This window comes from Condylostylus longicornis, unplaced genomic scaffold, assembly GCF_029603195.1.
Source record: "Condylostylus longicornis isolate FDR11 unplaced genomic scaffold, ASM2960319v2 ptg000137l, whole genome shotgun sequence".
Lineage (NCBI taxonomy): Eukaryota > Metazoa > Arthropoda > Insecta > Diptera > Dolichopodidae > Condylostylus > Condylostylus longicornis.
Genome location: NW_026578105.1, coordinates 608,271 through 623,606, shown reverse-complemented (window position 1 = coordinate 623,606; position 15,336 = coordinate 608,271). Strand labels below are relative to the sequence as shown.

Genomic DNA, 15,336 nt, shown 5'->3' with positions numbered 1-15,336 from the left:
AAAATGTGGGTAAATTATTAGTATTACTTTAACAAAATAAACCAAAAAAAAGGATCGCCTATACTTAGTCAATTGGAAAAACATCTCTCTCTCTATATACAAAAAAAAACTGTATACATAATTTACGTTTACATTATTTGATGTTCACCGTTTATCACCTAAATATCATTTTTTTTTTCTTCTTGTTTTATCTGGAAAATTTATTTTTTCATAATAGAGATAAGTTGGAAAGAGTATTGGTAAATTCTTAAACGTCAAATTTTACAAAATCTGAGTTGTCTGAGTTTACGGATACTCTACTACGTTTTTACTATCAGTCAAAGTTTAAATTCTTAAACGTTTAAAAAAAGTCAATTAATCGTCAAAAGTGTAGATTTTTTTTTTTACATGCAGACAGTCTGACGTAGTAATTCAGTAAATAAATTTGATGTGTTGAGTGACTATCATTACGTTAAAAATAATATAAAAAATATTTTTATTGTTAATTTTTAATATGTAAGTATAAATTTATTTTAAATCTAAAAAAAAATTTTTTTTTGTTTTGACGTTTACGGATGATCAAAATTCAAAGTCAATTACGGGTAAAAAGTTTACTAGATTTCTGTCCGTAAAAGTTTTAGTTTCAGACAGTTTGCAGACTAAAATCAAAATTTTGACGTTAAAGAATTTGCGGCATATTAAGTACTTTACTAAGTACGTATCAAGGAAATAGTCAAAGAAGAAATTGGTTTGCAAATTTATTTTTGCATAACATGTCATTAAGTTAGAGTAGTTAAATATCTCCGATCTCTTTTAAAAATCATTACCACGCTCATTCACACATACCCGCATATGTCGAAATTTTATTTATGGTAAAAAATATATTATTATAAAATAAAGGAAAATAACAAGCGACACAAATTTTATTATTTTCAAAAAGCCCCCGAATCGAAAATTGGATTTCTTATACGGGAGCCAAATACTTTTGAAAATATAATTGATCATTATTTTTATTGATAATATAAAATTTTAAATTATATCAATTTTAATCAACCAATATACAATTTGCAATTAAAAATTTACTCTTCTTCAGCTATTACTTGTTGCATTTGTTGATTTTCACGTTCTCGTTGCTCTCTTTGTTCATTACGATTGCCTTGATTGCGACGATTGTTATTTCTATTACCCCTGTTATCTCTTCGTTGATTGTTCCAATTTTGTTGGTTTTGTTGATTTCTGTTATAACCGCGATCTCTATTACCCTACAACATTCAATAAATGTTTCATTAAACAAAAGTTCATATTACATTTCACATTTCACATATTGACTTACCAAATTTCCGCGTTGGAAAAAGTTTCCTTGCTTCATTTCAAATATTCTTTCATTAGCATCTACTAAGTTTGTGACTTTGTCTGCTAATTGCATAGATAATGCTTGCAGGCGAGATGGTTCTGATCGATGCATAACTACAGTTTCAGTTGGATCATCTAAACTCGCCATTAGTTCCTCATTAATTATCATCTTGCTTATAAGAGAATGAACTTTAATAACTGGAAGATCATACATTTGGGCCAATGAAGGTATACTTATAGATGAATAAACATTAGAATATGTGAACAAATATGTGCGAAGACTTTCTTCTTTTATAAATTTAACCAACATTTCCCGAACACGATCTGCTTCATAAAATAAATCCCAAACTTTGGTGTTCATTTTCTTATTTACAATGAAATTGGAGCATGCTTGCCAATTCCCACAACGCATTGCTTTTGCTGCAGCAACAACATGTTCTCGCATGGACTCGGGTGGACCAACCAAAGACTGTCGTTCTGAGGATCTTAGTTGTTGATAAAATGTTTTACTATAAATAGAAAATTAATTAGGCTGTATATTTATTTTCACAATTTCCAAAGATTTTAAAATTTAAATTGTAAAATATGTTCGACTACATTGCTGGAAAACTTATCCTCGTAGGTTTTCCCCTCGGCAAGTCAGATATTATATCTCCTTTCGTAACTTAAGCTATATGCAATATTATCTCTTTATTTGCCATGCCAAAGCGACTTAGTGCAAGTTTCAAGGATTAAACATACTTAATTCGAAATTTATAATAGTAACTCAAATTTACCTTATCATTCTTCTTCTGGCATCGAATTCGTGGGCAGCTATGTAAGGTATTTCCAATAACATTGCTGATACGAGATAAACACATTCAAGTAATTCTAAGTTAATATGCATGTGGAATGGCATTTGTCTTTGTTTTTCAACCTTTTCTTGTTCCGCTGAACGCTCATGTTGACGCTGAGGCAGTAATCCTTGAGCCAATAACTCTTTCGGCTTGGCCGTTACCATTAATTCTACCAAACAGCGATGAGCATCCTTAATATTACCTTGGCGGAATGCACATAAACCAAGATTTGCCATCATTCGATTGTATAAAATTAATGTAGGTGGATCAGCAACATGAATTGTTTCCTGAAGATGGGACATTAATACCAAATCACGAGCCTGAAACCAGTTATCATGTAATGCATGATGATAAATATGAGCCAGAATAGCCCTTGTACGAATACGATCAGTGTTGTCCTTGGCATAAATAAATTTGCACAGTTTGTCCATTACTTCAACAGAAGTATCTGTATTGTTAAGTTCTCCCTTAAAAAACATTTTGTTTTAAAACCATATCAGTTTGTTATGAAGTAAGTTACCTTCTTTTTTTTTAAAACATTTGGATCAAACTTATAATACAAATGTTCTATTTTTCTTAAATACGCTCGACAAATTTCATTTTCTGTTCCCACACGTTCAAAATACTTTAAAACATGTTCAATAATTTTAGTAACAGTGACTTCATCTTTTAATCTTAAAATATAAATGATTATTAAAAATTATTTTAATTTTTTTTTAATATTAAATTTAAAAGGAAAAATTACCTCTCTACATATTCGTTTGAGTGAGGGTCGCATTCTTTTAACAATTTGGTAAACTCGTCATCAAGCCTTTCTACAGCAGTTAAAGGACAACCTCTAATGAAATATGGTGCGTTCGTGTATTCTTCGTGTTCTTCCAGAATACTTTCCGTCATTGTGATATCATTTGTCGCTAATAGGGTTTGTAAAAGCTCTTGCATCATTTTTAACATTTTTCCCCAATACTCTAACTTCATAGGTTCAGAAACTTTTGGATTATAATCAAAAATAGCGGAAACAATACTAAAACGAATTTTTATAGCGACTGCGTTTCCTAAATTGTGTTCTTCTGCGATATCGAGCAACTCGTACAGCATTTCAATTTGTTGCTTACGATCAGTTCGCTTCTTGCCTCTAGCAGCTACTATTTCCGATAATTTTGCTAAAACTACGCCTGTGTCTATTTCTGCATCTTTAGCAAACATTTTAGGTTTTTCCGCAGCTTGTGCAGATCCTTTAACTACAACGTTCCATTCACCTTCCTCAGTATCATCCTCTGCAATTTTTCGACGTGGTTTAACTTCTTTTGCTTTCTTCTTTTCTTTTTTAGCATCTTCTTCCTTCTCCTCCTTTTCCGTAGTTTTTTTCAAAAATCTTTCTCTTATGTTGACATATTGGTTTCCATCGTCAGAGGAAGAAGATTCTGATTCCGAATCTGACCCCCAATATGAATCATCAGATTCATCATCATCTTGAGGTTTCGTAGGTTTTTCAACTGATTCCTTTTTGACATGAGCAACTTTTGTCGGTTGTGCTGGCTCTTCTTCAGATTCCGATGCAGACTCAGGTTTTTCTTCCTCTTCTTCTGTTTCTACATCTGGAGATTCTCTAAACTTCGTCAAATCCTCTTCGAAATCTTTAATATACTTTCTTACTTTTTGCCTTAAAGTTCCCAATGATTTGTAATTATTTTTAGACAAAGATTTCCTTCCTTCATGATCTTCCCAAATTTCACTAATGAAATCCTCCAACTCAGCAAGGCAACGAACATAAAATCGAGGAGTGTTTCCATTCTCTTCTTTCATAATAACTGGCAATGCTTTTTGGTAAGCTCTTGTAAGATCTTCAAAGCTTGTTAATATACTGGACATATCTTTAATTTTCTTAAAGTTTCTAATATTCTTTATCAAATTAGACAAATCTTCATATCTTTTCTCTTTTGTTGACCGCACTACCCTCTTCACTTCTTCTTCATCGTCACTAAATTGCTGAAATATTTTTTTTTTTAAGAATTTAAAATGATTAGATAAATAATGCATATGCATACACATACATATATATTGAGAAACTTACAGTAAAAGCCGGAGCAGTCGGCCTGAAGGCTGGTGCTTGAACTTCTTCATCACTACTTTCTGACTCTGAATCTGATCCACCGGTAGCAAAAAAACGAGACATCTTAAGTTTTCTACTTCTTCTAAAAAAGAATTAAGGTTAGACAATTATCGCCATGTTGCGCAAATTTCACACATCGAAACATAAATTTCAATAACTTATATTAAAAATTATACATTTATATTACAAAAATATTTAAACGGATGTTTTATGTATATTTAAGAACAATATCTTTGCTTCAAATCTTTTACATACCTTAAAAATTACTATTAAAAATTTTTGTAGCCACTTGGCAAATTTAAGTCTATGAGGAAACTCTTATAGAAAGAATTATACATGTTTGACAATAACGTGACATTGATATTTGGAAGGAATAAACAGTTAGTGTTACCATTTTCCGCTGATTAAAAAAATCATACTAAGGTTTTGAAGGTAACGTAAATAAGTTTTGCTAATGTACGAACTCGCGGTAGCGTGCTTTTTTTCCAACGACTTTAGTTTGAATTAATTTAAAGATTAATTAATTGAAACTTCTTATATCAAAGGTTGGCCTTCGTTTCATTTTGTTAGTCAAAAAACTTTTTCGTTTGTCGACAAGGGGAATGAATATATGTCAACCGTTAATGTAAAAGTCATCATATAAGCTGGTGTTGAGTAAGAGCATTTGAGTCTGTTCTTTTCCCGGAAAGTTTCTACGTTAAAACACATTTTGCATGTCCCAGCAATTTACTTATAATTCAACATAAACACACGAAACAAAATTTTTAAAGAAAACAAAGTATCAAATTCAAAAGCTTTTGACACTAGTAAAAAAGTACTGCGATCTTGCCATTCCTAGTTAATTAGAATTGACAATTAAGTCGCTTTAAAAACAAACACGTTAAAATTTTTCGTTTTATTTATTTAACATTCCCGTAAGATTAGATCTAAATTTCAATATCGCTAATTTAATTTTAATAACGTGACTTTTCTATGAATTTAAATATTTGAAAAAGGCAAGTTAATATGTCCGCTTATAATGATCATGAAGATGAAGAATCAGATGAAGAAGACGTAGATTTGTTTTCAGGACGCGAAGGTAAGTAGTACATAACATATTACAATTATTATTAATTTCCAATTTTTCGTAAATATGTGCAATTTGTAAAGCAATTACATTCTTAATCGACGCAAAACTTTATAATGATATTGATGAATTTGCTAACACATTGGACATAGTTCAGAAAAGCCTTTTATCAGGTTTGCTAACACGCGGGAAAGATTTTATTGGAGTAGTATTTGTGAACACAGAAAATTCTCCTGAACCAAAAGATTTAACTAGAATGAAAAATATAGTAGTAGCCCCAAACACAGCTGTTTTATTGCCACTTGCTGAGCTATCAAAAGAAATCATGGAATACTTTTTGAATTTCACAACACCTGATTATTTTGATTTCCCAAAACGATTTGGAATAAAAGATGGAAGCATTGCGAATGCTATTAGATTATGTACAAATATGTTTAAGCAATGTGGCTACAAATTAAGTACTCAAACGATCATATACTTTACTAACTGTGATGAGCCATACAAAGAAGGCTCATCTGAGTTTCAAAAATGTTTGCAGAAAGCAAAAGATTTGGATGAAACCGATGTTCAGTTTGAGCTCTTACCAATGTGCGAGAATTTTGATTACAATAAATTTTACAAAGAATTTTTATCTATGGTACAACATATTGAGATAGATCAATTTACTGAGCCGAATAAAGAAGAACTAATAAAAATGATTTCTAATAGAAATTTGCAGCAAAACTCTAAAAAGCGTTGTACTTATCATTTAAAATGGATTCTGGGAAATAATGTAGAAATTTCTGTAGGGCTATATAATTATTTTAAAAAAAAAGTTTTACCTAAAAGTGTGAAATTATTAAGAACAAATAACTCTATTATCGATGTAAAAAGGGTTTATAAAACCAAGACGATTGAATCAGGAATGGAAGTTGATCAAGAGTTAAACGAAAATGTTTCCACGGAAAAATTTCCAAAATCCAATGAGGAAGAAGATTTAAAACCAAGTGATACAAGGTTTGTAAAACACATACTCAAATAGAAAATGTGTGTGCTTATTTGAATTTAATTTTTAGGAAAGTATTAATTATAGGAGGTCGTCAAGTGGAATTTACTTGTGAAGAAGTATCTAGAATGCGTAGTCCGTTAGCCCCTGGAATGCGTCTACTTGGCTTCAAGAACCTTGAAAGTATATCATTCCATAACTTTGTAAAAACCACTTCCTTTCTTTATCCTGATGAAAGAATTATAAATGGCTCGACAACATTATTCCGGGCTCTATGGGAAAAGTGTATTCAAAGAAAAAAAGTAGCGATTTGTGTTATAGTTCCTAGACGAAAAGTCCCGCCACGTTTTATTGCATTGTTACCAACAGAAAAGAAAAATTCTTTTAACGATCATGATGGTTTTCGTATTGTTTACTTACCTTTTGAAAATGAATTTAGGTTATTGAATTTACAAGGTTATTCTCTTGTGGAGGCTCCTGATGATGGAGTTAAAATTTTTGAAAAAATCTCTAATAAATTAAAAATCAAATTTACGCCACATATACTCAGGGACCCAACATTAGAAATAATTGAAGCAAACATTATTGGATCTGCTTTTGATATTGAATACGAAGGTTTAGGGGAGGGATGTTCTCCAGATTTTGAGCAACAAGATGAACGTATTCAAAAAGTAATAGAAAATTTGACAGATATATTTGGTCAGGTAAATAGTTTTCATAGAATTAGTCTATAATTCATAAAAATTGAACTGTTATATTGTTTTAGGATTTAGAAATAACTAAAAAGAAGAGACCAGGCGATGGTCTTCCAGAAAGGGCGCAAAAAATTCAGAAAATAACAGAGGAATGTCCAACACGTCAGCAGATTGAAGACCTTTTATCAAAAGAAGAAGTAATTTATTAAATTCCAACTAGAAAAAATTTTAATTGTTGTTTTCATTTTAGTTGAATATTTTGACTATTAAACAATTGAAAGCTTATCTGCAAGAAAATAATGTCACAGGTTTGTCTATTACAAAGCCCAAATTAATTGAAAAAGTCATAGAGTTGCATTCATGAGCATAATTAATATGAAGGCTTTTTTATTGTCAATGCTGAACCCAAAAAAAAAATATTCTCTTTTTTTATATATATGTATATACATATGTATTTAAGAATTTGTTACAGCAGAAAATATTTTTTTAATAAAATTTACAATTTGGTATTATATTAAAATCTGAAATATGTTGTGCAATTGTGAAATACAGTACGGTAAAAGTGAAATGTTTAAATTTAGCTGAATTTTAGTACCGTAAAATAGGAAATTCTGCTCTAACTTAAGTCTCAATATAAAGCACATTCGATAAATTGAAACTGCAAAATCTGCAAAAATAGCACGTTCGAAAATAATAGTTTTATTGAAAGTTCTAAAGGAATTCATAAGTTTTTTTTATAACTACTGCTCTAGTATACGAGGGTCACTATTTATATTTCGGGTCTAGCAATAAAAAACAAACATTTATCATTGGAAATGGTTTTATTGTTTTTCAAAATATTCCCCATGAAGATCAATACACTTTTGCATGCGCTGAAACCAATTTTCGTAGCACTTTTTCCACTCCGATTGAGACACCTCCAAAACATGGTTTTTGAACGCATCGACTGCTTCTTCAGGTGTTGAAAATCGTTGTCCACGAATTTTTTTTTGATGTGAGGGAATAAGAAGAAGTCATTGGGTGCTAAATCAGGACTGTACGGCGGATGACCCATCAATCCGACATTTTGAGTGCTCAAATAGTCCATTGTTTCAGCTGATTTGTGAGAGCTTGCATTGTCATGATGAAGAATGATTCGCCGGCGCTTGTTTGTTTTCCTTATTTCTTCTTGGCCGACCTTCACGAAATTCATCCTGGAGCGAACGGCGTCCGAAACCAAACTCTTGGTACCAGCGATTTACAGTGGTTTTTGATGGTGCTTCATCACCAAAAGCCGAAACAAGTTGACGAGACACTCTTGTCTCGATAATCCGCGCCGAAAATCGTAAAAAATCATCGCACGAAAATTTTCACGGGACAATTCCATTTTTTGACCGAGATGAATTTTTCAAGTCACTGTAAACAAAACAATTCGCGCTCGAATGACAAAACGTTCTGAGTGAAGTTGTCCTAAAAAATGTCAAACTTTCCAACGGAAGTGTCAGATTGCACCTGGCAGCACTAGTATTGGCAGGACCCGAAATATAAATAGTGCCCTCGTATAAGACTTCAGATTTAATTTAGAACTTTTCTTACCCAGCATTTACACGTACAAGTTACTTGCAAGAAAGTTGCAATACATACAAAAATTTTACTAACACATTGAAATATTTCTACTTGCTTGTTTACTTGCAGTTCAACTTGCAAGAAAATTTTGCTGCCAGTAATTTGAGCAAGTAATTTGACATATTGAGAAATTCACAAAAAAAAATTTGTTGTTTTGATTTTTTTTTTTTTTTAATTTAAAATTTTTGAATTTTGTTTTGAAAAAATTAAACTTAGCAAACTTATGGTTTCTAAAATTTATAAACAATTAAATATATTGCTAGTTGTTTTCTTCTCAAAGACATTTTCAAAAATTAACTTGCTAAACGCCTACGTCATAATAGCAAGTAATTTGACATTTCGAACAACTAATTGACAATTAATATTATACAAACTTGCATGCAAGTAACTTGTATGTGTAAATGCTGGTTTACATAGGTGAATTATCGAAAATCCTTTTGCTATTCACTCCATTTAATTTTAAAAGGTTAACGTTCATTTTCACTAGAAATATTCAATTTTTTGTTGATATTTAGGTTGACGGTCACTTCCCACAAAAATATGATTCAATTTTTGGTTGACATTTGATTTTAACGGGTTGAATGACATTTAATTTTAATAAACTGCATTGAATTTTCGTGGGTAGTGACTGTCAACCGCTAAATTAATATGGTATGCGTTTGTCAAAAAATACTTGTTTATTAATTTATATGTACACCACTGAATTTGTGGACCGACACCAAAAAAACTAATTTTATTCCTTTTAAAGTTTTATTTAAAACTTAATCATATTTGTCTTGAGTGGTTTAGACGGGTATTTTTTTTTATCGTTTCACGCCTGAAGTAGCATAGAGCTGGCGCATGATATCGTAGATAACCATGAACCAGTTTCTTGCGTCAGTGAGTATAACTATGTAGGTGACGAGCCTACCGTGTTTTTTTCTTATATTCGGCTGGAAAATAGTTAATACAAAAATTATTGTCTTTTTACTTTTATACATATTATCAGCTGATGCAAAAATATCTGGTACTTACATCCTAACAATATGTATATTAATTTTAATTTTTACTACCTAGCCAACTGACGTATTCGATACGTGTTGTAACCATGTTAATTGTCAAATGTCATATTGAATCAAAAGTTAATGGATTTAAAGTAAGTTGCGGACGGATCACGGAACGCATAAAATTGAATCGAAATGAAAACCGACGAAGATTTCATTGAAAGAGTTAAAGATTTTGATTTGCTATATAATAAAAAAAATTTCAATTATAGCAATGTTTCTGAAAGGGACCGAATATGGATGACGTTATCAAGGGAATTCAATTGCGATGGTGAATTTTACTGAAAGTTGTGCAAAAAGGAATAATTGCTAAAGTCGATTTATACGCTATAATGCTTCCAATGTTCAAATATTTGTTACAAATAATTGTGTACTAATCTTATCATTTATATCAATCACTTATTTTAAATTTTTCTAATTGCTAAAGTTTGAAATGAAAGACAGCATATAGAATAACCGATTTGAATGTTAGTGTTTTAAACTCCTTTGAAACAACTCTGAAAAAGCGATCAAGTTGTTTTGGTTTTGAAATAAGAAAAAAAATCCAAAATAAAGGTTAAATTCACTTAAATCGTATAAAATAAGCAAAAATGAAACAAAATTGCAATCATAATTAAAAGTCTCCAATCCAAGTAACAGTTTTTAAGCTTTAGTTTGGTGTTACTTCATAGAGTTAAAGAAAGGGACGAAGAATTATGCAAATTTTTATTTTTACTCTTACGAAAATTAGCAACAATCAATTGACGCGATTATTTCTTTTTTTTCACCATTTTAAACAAATATAATCAATTTCAAACATTATTATAGCGAAAAAGAGATGGATAAGGCTCCGTGACAAGTATGTTAGATCTAAAAGAATGCTAAAATATGATGGATCTGATTTTCAAAGTTCGATGAGTTTTATCGACAAACATATAAAACCGAGGAGGAGGTAATATGTTTATTATATATATTAGATACATGCATGCATATGTATAAAATATAAAGTTTGTTTTACATATGTATGTACATAAATGTAAGTTTTATATTAAAGATTTCCAAAAAATGAAATATATTGCGATGAACCTGAAATAGAAGATGTGAAATCATTTTATAATGAATTTTGTACAGAAATTACAAGTGAAATACAGAATAGTACCGACAATATGCAAGTTCAAGATACGTCGGATTTTTCTGATAACGAAGCGACACAATCAAAAATTGAACAAGTCAGTCCTTATGACGAAACATTTCAACTAGATTTTATAAAAACTTTGAAAGCTATACAAGATAAACTGCAAAAAAAAATGCGAAAAAGTGAAGAAAACGACGAAGATACATGTTTTATGCGGTTAATTACATCAAAAATGAATAAAATGTCTTCTGTAGAAAAATCTTTATTTCAATTAGAAATTTTAAAAAAAGCTGACGAAATAATTATTAATAAAAATTGATGTATCAAACACTGTTTGCAGTTAAAAATAAAATCTTATCCTTAACTTTAAATGTAACTTTTTTAGTATGTACCTGTCCTTTAAACTGAGAGTTAACTTAATGAACCACGTCAATTTTATAAATTAGAATTTATTACTTTTTAAGATAATGAAATTTTAATTTATTTTTTTGTGAAAATATTTACGTGGATTTTCTTGATACCTTTTCCTTTCATAGATTGCTAATCATAGTGAAATTGATTAAAAAATTACAAATTTTTTCTCTTTACATATTTTATTGCATACATAAATCGAATAATTCTTTTATAATTCATTGTTAAAAATTTGAGTAAATTTAATTTAAAACTTTCGAAATTTTAACTAAAAACTTGAAAAGAATTCTAATTAATTTTTTCTAAATTTGAATGACCATAAAACTAAAGTAAAAACTTGAAATTAACTTTAAATATGTATATTATTAATATGCGCAATGTATGCCCCTATATTTATTTCTTTTGAAAAAAATTCTTACAAAAAATTATTCGTAAATCTTATGTTTTGAAGTATGTATCCTTTAATTGTAGATCTTCCTTATATAATATTTGACTACTAAAGAAGATCAAATCTTAAATATGCAAGTCGCTTATTAAAAAAATTATTGGTATAAAAATGCTGGCGAACTACTCGAGAGTTGTTAATTCTTCTTTTACCAAAAATTCAACAATTTCCTCTTCAACATCTTCTGTGGCAAGTGTATCAGTATCGATATCTAAACAAAAAAAGAGAAAAAAATAAAAATTTCTCATTTAAAAAATATTTCCAAAAAAACATACGGTTTCTTAGTTGTAAACGCCTATTTTTCTGATCTTTCCATTCTTGTATTCTTTTGTTGCGATATTCCATAAATTGTTCTCTTAATTGTGCACGTTTTTCTAATAATTCTTTAGAAGCACGTGTCATTCGTAATCTATCTTTGTTCTCGAATTGCGGATAATACTTTTTCAAATTCTTCTTAATTTCTTTTTGTTGTGCCTCTGTTAGTAAAGAAGGTGGTCTTGGACGCCATAAAAATTGAACGAAATTTTTTAACATTGTTCTTCGAACAATTCGTCCTTGGAACGACCACATATTATAACCAGTGTCTTCCTTTACTTTCCATGAACTAACACCAGTTACAACATACCTTCCAGTAGGATCCCATTCCACTTCAGATGCTCTAAAATGATCCCCGCTACCCATGACTATAAAGTCATTGTTCGTGTCTACAAATTCAAATGTCCCCATAGTCAAATTAGCCAGAACTATAAATTGTCCACGAGGAGACCAAAAGAGATGACTACAAGTTTTTTTGTCCATTTTTTTTATAAGATTTGGTTGTTGCCCTTTCTTAACTTCATAAAAACTTATGGAAGCGTTGCTTTGTTCTCCGTGTATTATGGCACATTTTGTGCCTACAGGCTCCCACGAAAAAGCCAAAACCAAATCTTTTATATCCACACTATCAACTGGGACGTCCTTTGTTCGCATGTCAAATATTTGAAATGTATGATATGGACCAAGATATTTTACGTCATTATCTTTTTTTGATTTTTTTGTGTAACGGTCAGCTTTGACACATAAGTGATCACCAGATTTTTGCCAATGTATTTTACAATCTGAGACATTGAAGATATTTACTGTTCTTATTTCACGTCTTTTAGGTATATAAACTAATGCTACTTTTGCAGGAACTTGCTCTGTTTCCGCTACCCAATAAGCTATAATATTATCAGTTGGAGACCAACTAAAACTCATCAATTGCGGAATTTTGATTGACTTCATATCTAATAAATAAAAGCTTGGTGTTTCATAGATATGAATAACATTTGTACCCATTGTAGCTACGTATTTATCATCATGAGACCATTTGAACATTGACATAGATGACATGTTCTCAGATACAAAGGATCTTTTTTCTTGACCTGACCGTATATCCCAAATAATGATATTTTGTTGATTTTTTGGTAAGGGTCCATAAGTAACTAAATAATTTTCGCAAGGAGAAAAGTCAACAAATTGGGTTCCTGGATGAGGAAACTTGTTAATTTTGTTAAATTCAGTACCACCCCAAATAGCTACACCAGGTTTATGAAAAGTAACTATATAAGTTCCTAATGGTGACCATTTGACAAAAGTGTCGGTAAATCTTTCCCTCGACTCTAATTCAGTGGGTTCTGGTAAGGTATTTTGCCAAAATTGAACCTGAACAGAATTTGGCGCAGTTTCGGCTGCTACACAATATTGATCGTATGCATCTGGTTCCAACAGGAAATTGTACAAATCGTTTTGTATTTTATTAGGTTGTGGCTTTGGGGGCTCCCATTCTTCTGGTACATTTTCATATCTGTAAGAACATATGTATTTTGAGAAGTTTTCAATTAATATTTCAGTAATAAATATACTTCGCCAAATCAGTAAAAAGATTGACAGAAAATGTATAACTTTTGTCTAATCTATGATTATTCAATTGTTTCTGAGCTGTTTCGGCATTTTGCGAATTTTTATATTCCAAAAATGCATATCCTTTTGTATTTTCTTCTTCATCTAAAGGATAATAAGTGTTGACTATTTCACCAAATGTGGAAAATAGTTTATCTATGACCGTCTTTAATTTTTCTTGTCGGGCTGGTGCAACCTTCGGTATATTATCGACAACAACAACATTTTCCATACCATCAGTTTCACATGGCCTTTTACTCAATAAATCACCCAACAATTCTAAATTTTAATTAAACAATTTGTTAGTTTTTTAATTCTAAATATTTTTATATATTTGATTTATAATTTTGCTTATGTATATTTTTCTGACAAGTTGAGGTTAAGTTAGCATAGTATTTCATACAGTAGATTTAAAAGCAAGATGCCAGCATGGCTGTGAGTAAATTTCGAATAATTTTCTTACCTTCGTCACTAACATCATCTACAAAATCTTCAGGATCATCAAAATTGGGTTCTTCACCATAATCCGCATCGTCTCCACTTTCTCCTGAATATTCTTCGTTTTTCTTCTTGGCCATTTCAGTTTTTTTTATTTATTGCCGTCACTACTTTATGCGCTTATTGGTACTTACAAAAAAGTGAACATCACCAAAAAGAAAGTATATTAGCACTATAGTAGAAAAGTTGACATTTATAAACGTCACTTACTTGACACATTAGCAAAAATGTAAAGTATTATGCAATTTAAAAATGACGTTAAAAAGTTGTAAGGAGTTCACTCAATCAGAAAAGTACACCAATACTGACTGATCAAACCACAACATATTGGATAACATGCACAATTGCAATATAATATTCTTCTCGTATATTGTTTTTAAGAGATTTTTTTTGCATGACTACGTCTTCTATCTGCGATCAATATTATAATGACCTTAATGAATTCACATTTCACAAATGCATCGATTCTATAAGCAATATACAAGAAATAAATTGTCATTTAATTGTTGGAAGACAGATTGTGCAATTTTAATGGTTACGCGTTGAAAATATTTTTTTTCTGAGTTTTTCTAACCAACAGTAACACGAATTTTCTGTTATAATTTGAGCATATTATGTCAAAATGTAAAAATAAAAATCAGCTGATCTATAATCAGGAATTACTGTATGCACTAGATAGAGTAATTTGTATTTTTTTTCCGTCCCACAAAGTCTGATGTCAAAAAGCGTTTACATTTATACAAATTTCTATATGAAAAATACTTTTGTATTGTGAAAAATAGGAATAGATGTTTGTACAATGACTAATCGTAATTGTCTCGTTATAATACATACTAGGTAATTCGCATTTTGTGTTTCGATTTGAACCCCGTTTTCATACAAAATTAATCGATAAAGTAGTTTTCGAAAACGTCATAAATGTCATACCGGATTACCGGAGTAGAAGCTAAAATGGCAAAATCTCAAATATACACACACATAATTTCAAATTTTCATTTTGATATTTGAGAATTTGACATATTCTGAAATTGAATCGTCAATCTTCAATATTCTTTCGTGATGTAAAGTTGCGTAGGTTAAAATAAAAATTCATTTAGGTATATACAAAAAAAAATTTTTTTTTTTCAAGAGTTAAAATTTTTTTGTGAAGAATAATAGTGAAAATAAATATTGTATAAAAATTATAATTAATTATTTATATATTTAGATAATAAATGAAAGAAAATATTTAAATTAAAATTATTTTAGCGTGATATAATTAAAAGAAAATTTA

At 30.1% G+C, this 15,336-nt stretch overlaps 4 protein-coding genes across 4 annotated transcripts; 2 read left to right on the top strand and 2 right to left on the bottom strand.

The window, feature by feature from the left end:
• Positions 1 to 903: 903 nt before the first annotated feature.
• Positions 904 to 4,641, bottom strand: LOC129615553 (eukaryotic translation initiation factor 3 subunit C). The gene is made up of 7 exons (XM_055530796.1): positions 4,537 to 4,641; positions 4,243 to 4,363; positions 2,914 to 4,157; positions 2,689 to 2,842; positions 2,109 to 2,635; positions 1,313 to 1,841; positions 904 to 1,241 (listed from the first exon to the last, which is right to left on the bottom strand). The coding sequence occupies exons 2-7, from the start codon at positions 4,342 to 4,344 to the stop codon at positions 1,059 to 1,061; spliced, it is 2,739 nt and encodes a 912-aa protein (XP_055386771.1). The 5' UTR covers positions 4,345 to 4,363; positions 4,537 to 4,641; the 3' UTR covers positions 904 to 1,058.
• Positions 4,642 to 5,121: 480 nt separating this feature from the next.
• Positions 5,122 to 7,548, top strand: LOC129615594 (ATP-dependent DNA helicase 2 subunit 1). Its single transcript, XM_055530868.1, has 5 exons — positions 5,122 to 5,359; positions 5,431 to 6,343; positions 6,403 to 7,036; positions 7,099 to 7,224; positions 7,278 to 7,548. Exons 1-5 carry the CDS (start codon positions 5,287 to 5,289, stop codon positions 7,389 to 7,391), a joined length of 1,860 nt encoding a protein of 619 aa, XP_055386843.1. The 5' UTR covers positions 5,122 to 5,286; the 3' UTR covers positions 7,392 to 7,548.
• A 2,129-nt stretch (positions 7,549 to 9,677) lies between these two features.
• LOC129615545 (uncharacterized) lies at positions 9,678 to 11,160 on the top strand. Its single transcript, XM_055530783.1, has 3 exons — positions 9,678 to 9,946; positions 10,483 to 10,606; positions 10,709 to 11,160. The coding sequence occupies exons 1-3, from the start codon at positions 9,811 to 9,813 to the stop codon at positions 11,106 to 11,108; spliced, it is 660 nt and encodes a 219-aa protein (XP_055386758.1). The 5' UTR covers positions 9,678 to 9,810; the 3' UTR covers positions 11,109 to 11,160.
• Positions 11,161 to 11,390: 230 nt separating this feature from the next.
• Positions 11,391 to 14,240, bottom strand: LOC129615544 (eukaryotic translation initiation factor 3 subunit B). Its single transcript, XM_055530782.1, has 4 exons — positions 14,029 to 14,240; positions 13,529 to 13,844; positions 11,921 to 13,470; positions 11,391 to 11,856 (listed from the first exon to the last, which is right to left on the bottom strand). Exons 1-4 carry the CDS (start codon positions 14,141 to 14,143, stop codon positions 11,768 to 11,770), a joined length of 2,070 nt encoding a protein of 689 aa, XP_055386757.1. The 5' UTR covers positions 14,144 to 14,240; the 3' UTR covers positions 11,391 to 11,767.
• Between the last annotated feature and the right edge of the window lie 1,096 nt (positions 14,241 to 15,336).

What these genes read in the sequence shown, in the direction of transcription:
- LOC129615553 (XM_055530796.1), bottom strand. Translation starts at nt 4,344, where the DNA reads ATGTCTCGTTTTTTTGCTACCGGTGGATCAGATTCAGAGTCAGAAAGT. An exon ending in ATGTTTTAAAAAAAAAGAAG is followed by an intron (nt 2,636 to 2,688) that starts GTAACTTACTTC and finishes ATGTTTTTTAAG; the next exon opens with GGAGAACTTAACAATACAGA. An exon ending in TTTTCCAACGCGGAAATTTG is followed by an intron (nt 1,242 to 1,312) that starts GTAAGTCAATAT and finishes TGAATGTTGTAG; the next exon opens with GGTAATAGAGATCGCGGTTA.
- LOC129615594 (XM_055530868.1), top strand. Translation starts at nt 5,287, where the DNA reads ATGTCCGCTTATAATGATCATGAAGATGAAGAATCAGATGAAGAAGAC. An exon ending in TTAAAACCAAGTGATACAAG is followed by an intron (nt 6,344 to 6,402) that starts GTTTGTAAAACA and finishes TTTAATTTTTAG; the next exon opens with GAAAGTATTAATTATAGGAG. An exon ending in TGACAGATATATTTGGTCAG is followed by an intron (nt 7,037 to 7,098) that starts GTAAATAGTTTT and finishes ATATTGTTTTAG; the next exon opens with GATTTAGAAATAACTAAAAA.
- LOC129615545 (XM_055530783.1), top strand. Translation starts at nt 9,811, where the DNA reads ATGAAAACCGACGAAGATTTCATTGAAAGAGTTAAAGATTTTGATTTG. An exon ending in AAGGGAATTCAATTGCGATG is followed by an intron (nt 9,947 to 10,482) that starts GTGAATTTTACT and finishes ACATTATTATAG; the next exon opens with CGAAAAAGAGATGGATAAGG. An exon ending in CATATAAAACCGAGGAGGAG is followed by an intron (nt 10,607 to 10,708) that starts GTAATATGTTTA and finishes TTTATATTAAAG; the next exon opens with ATTTCCAAAAAATGAAATAT.
- LOC129615544 (XM_055530782.1), bottom strand. Translation starts at nt 14,143, where the DNA reads ATGGCCAAGAAGAAAAACGAAGAATATTCAGGAGAAAGTGGAGACGAT. An exon ending in AGATGATGTTAGTGACGAAG is followed by an intron (nt 13,845 to 14,028) that starts GTAAGAAAATTA and finishes ATTAAAATTTAG; the next exon opens with AATTGTTGGGTGATTTATTG. An exon ending in GCGTTTACAACTAAGAAACC is followed by an intron (nt 11,857 to 11,920) that starts GTATGTTTTTTT and finishes TTTTTTGTTTAG; the next exon opens with ATATCGATACTGATACACTT.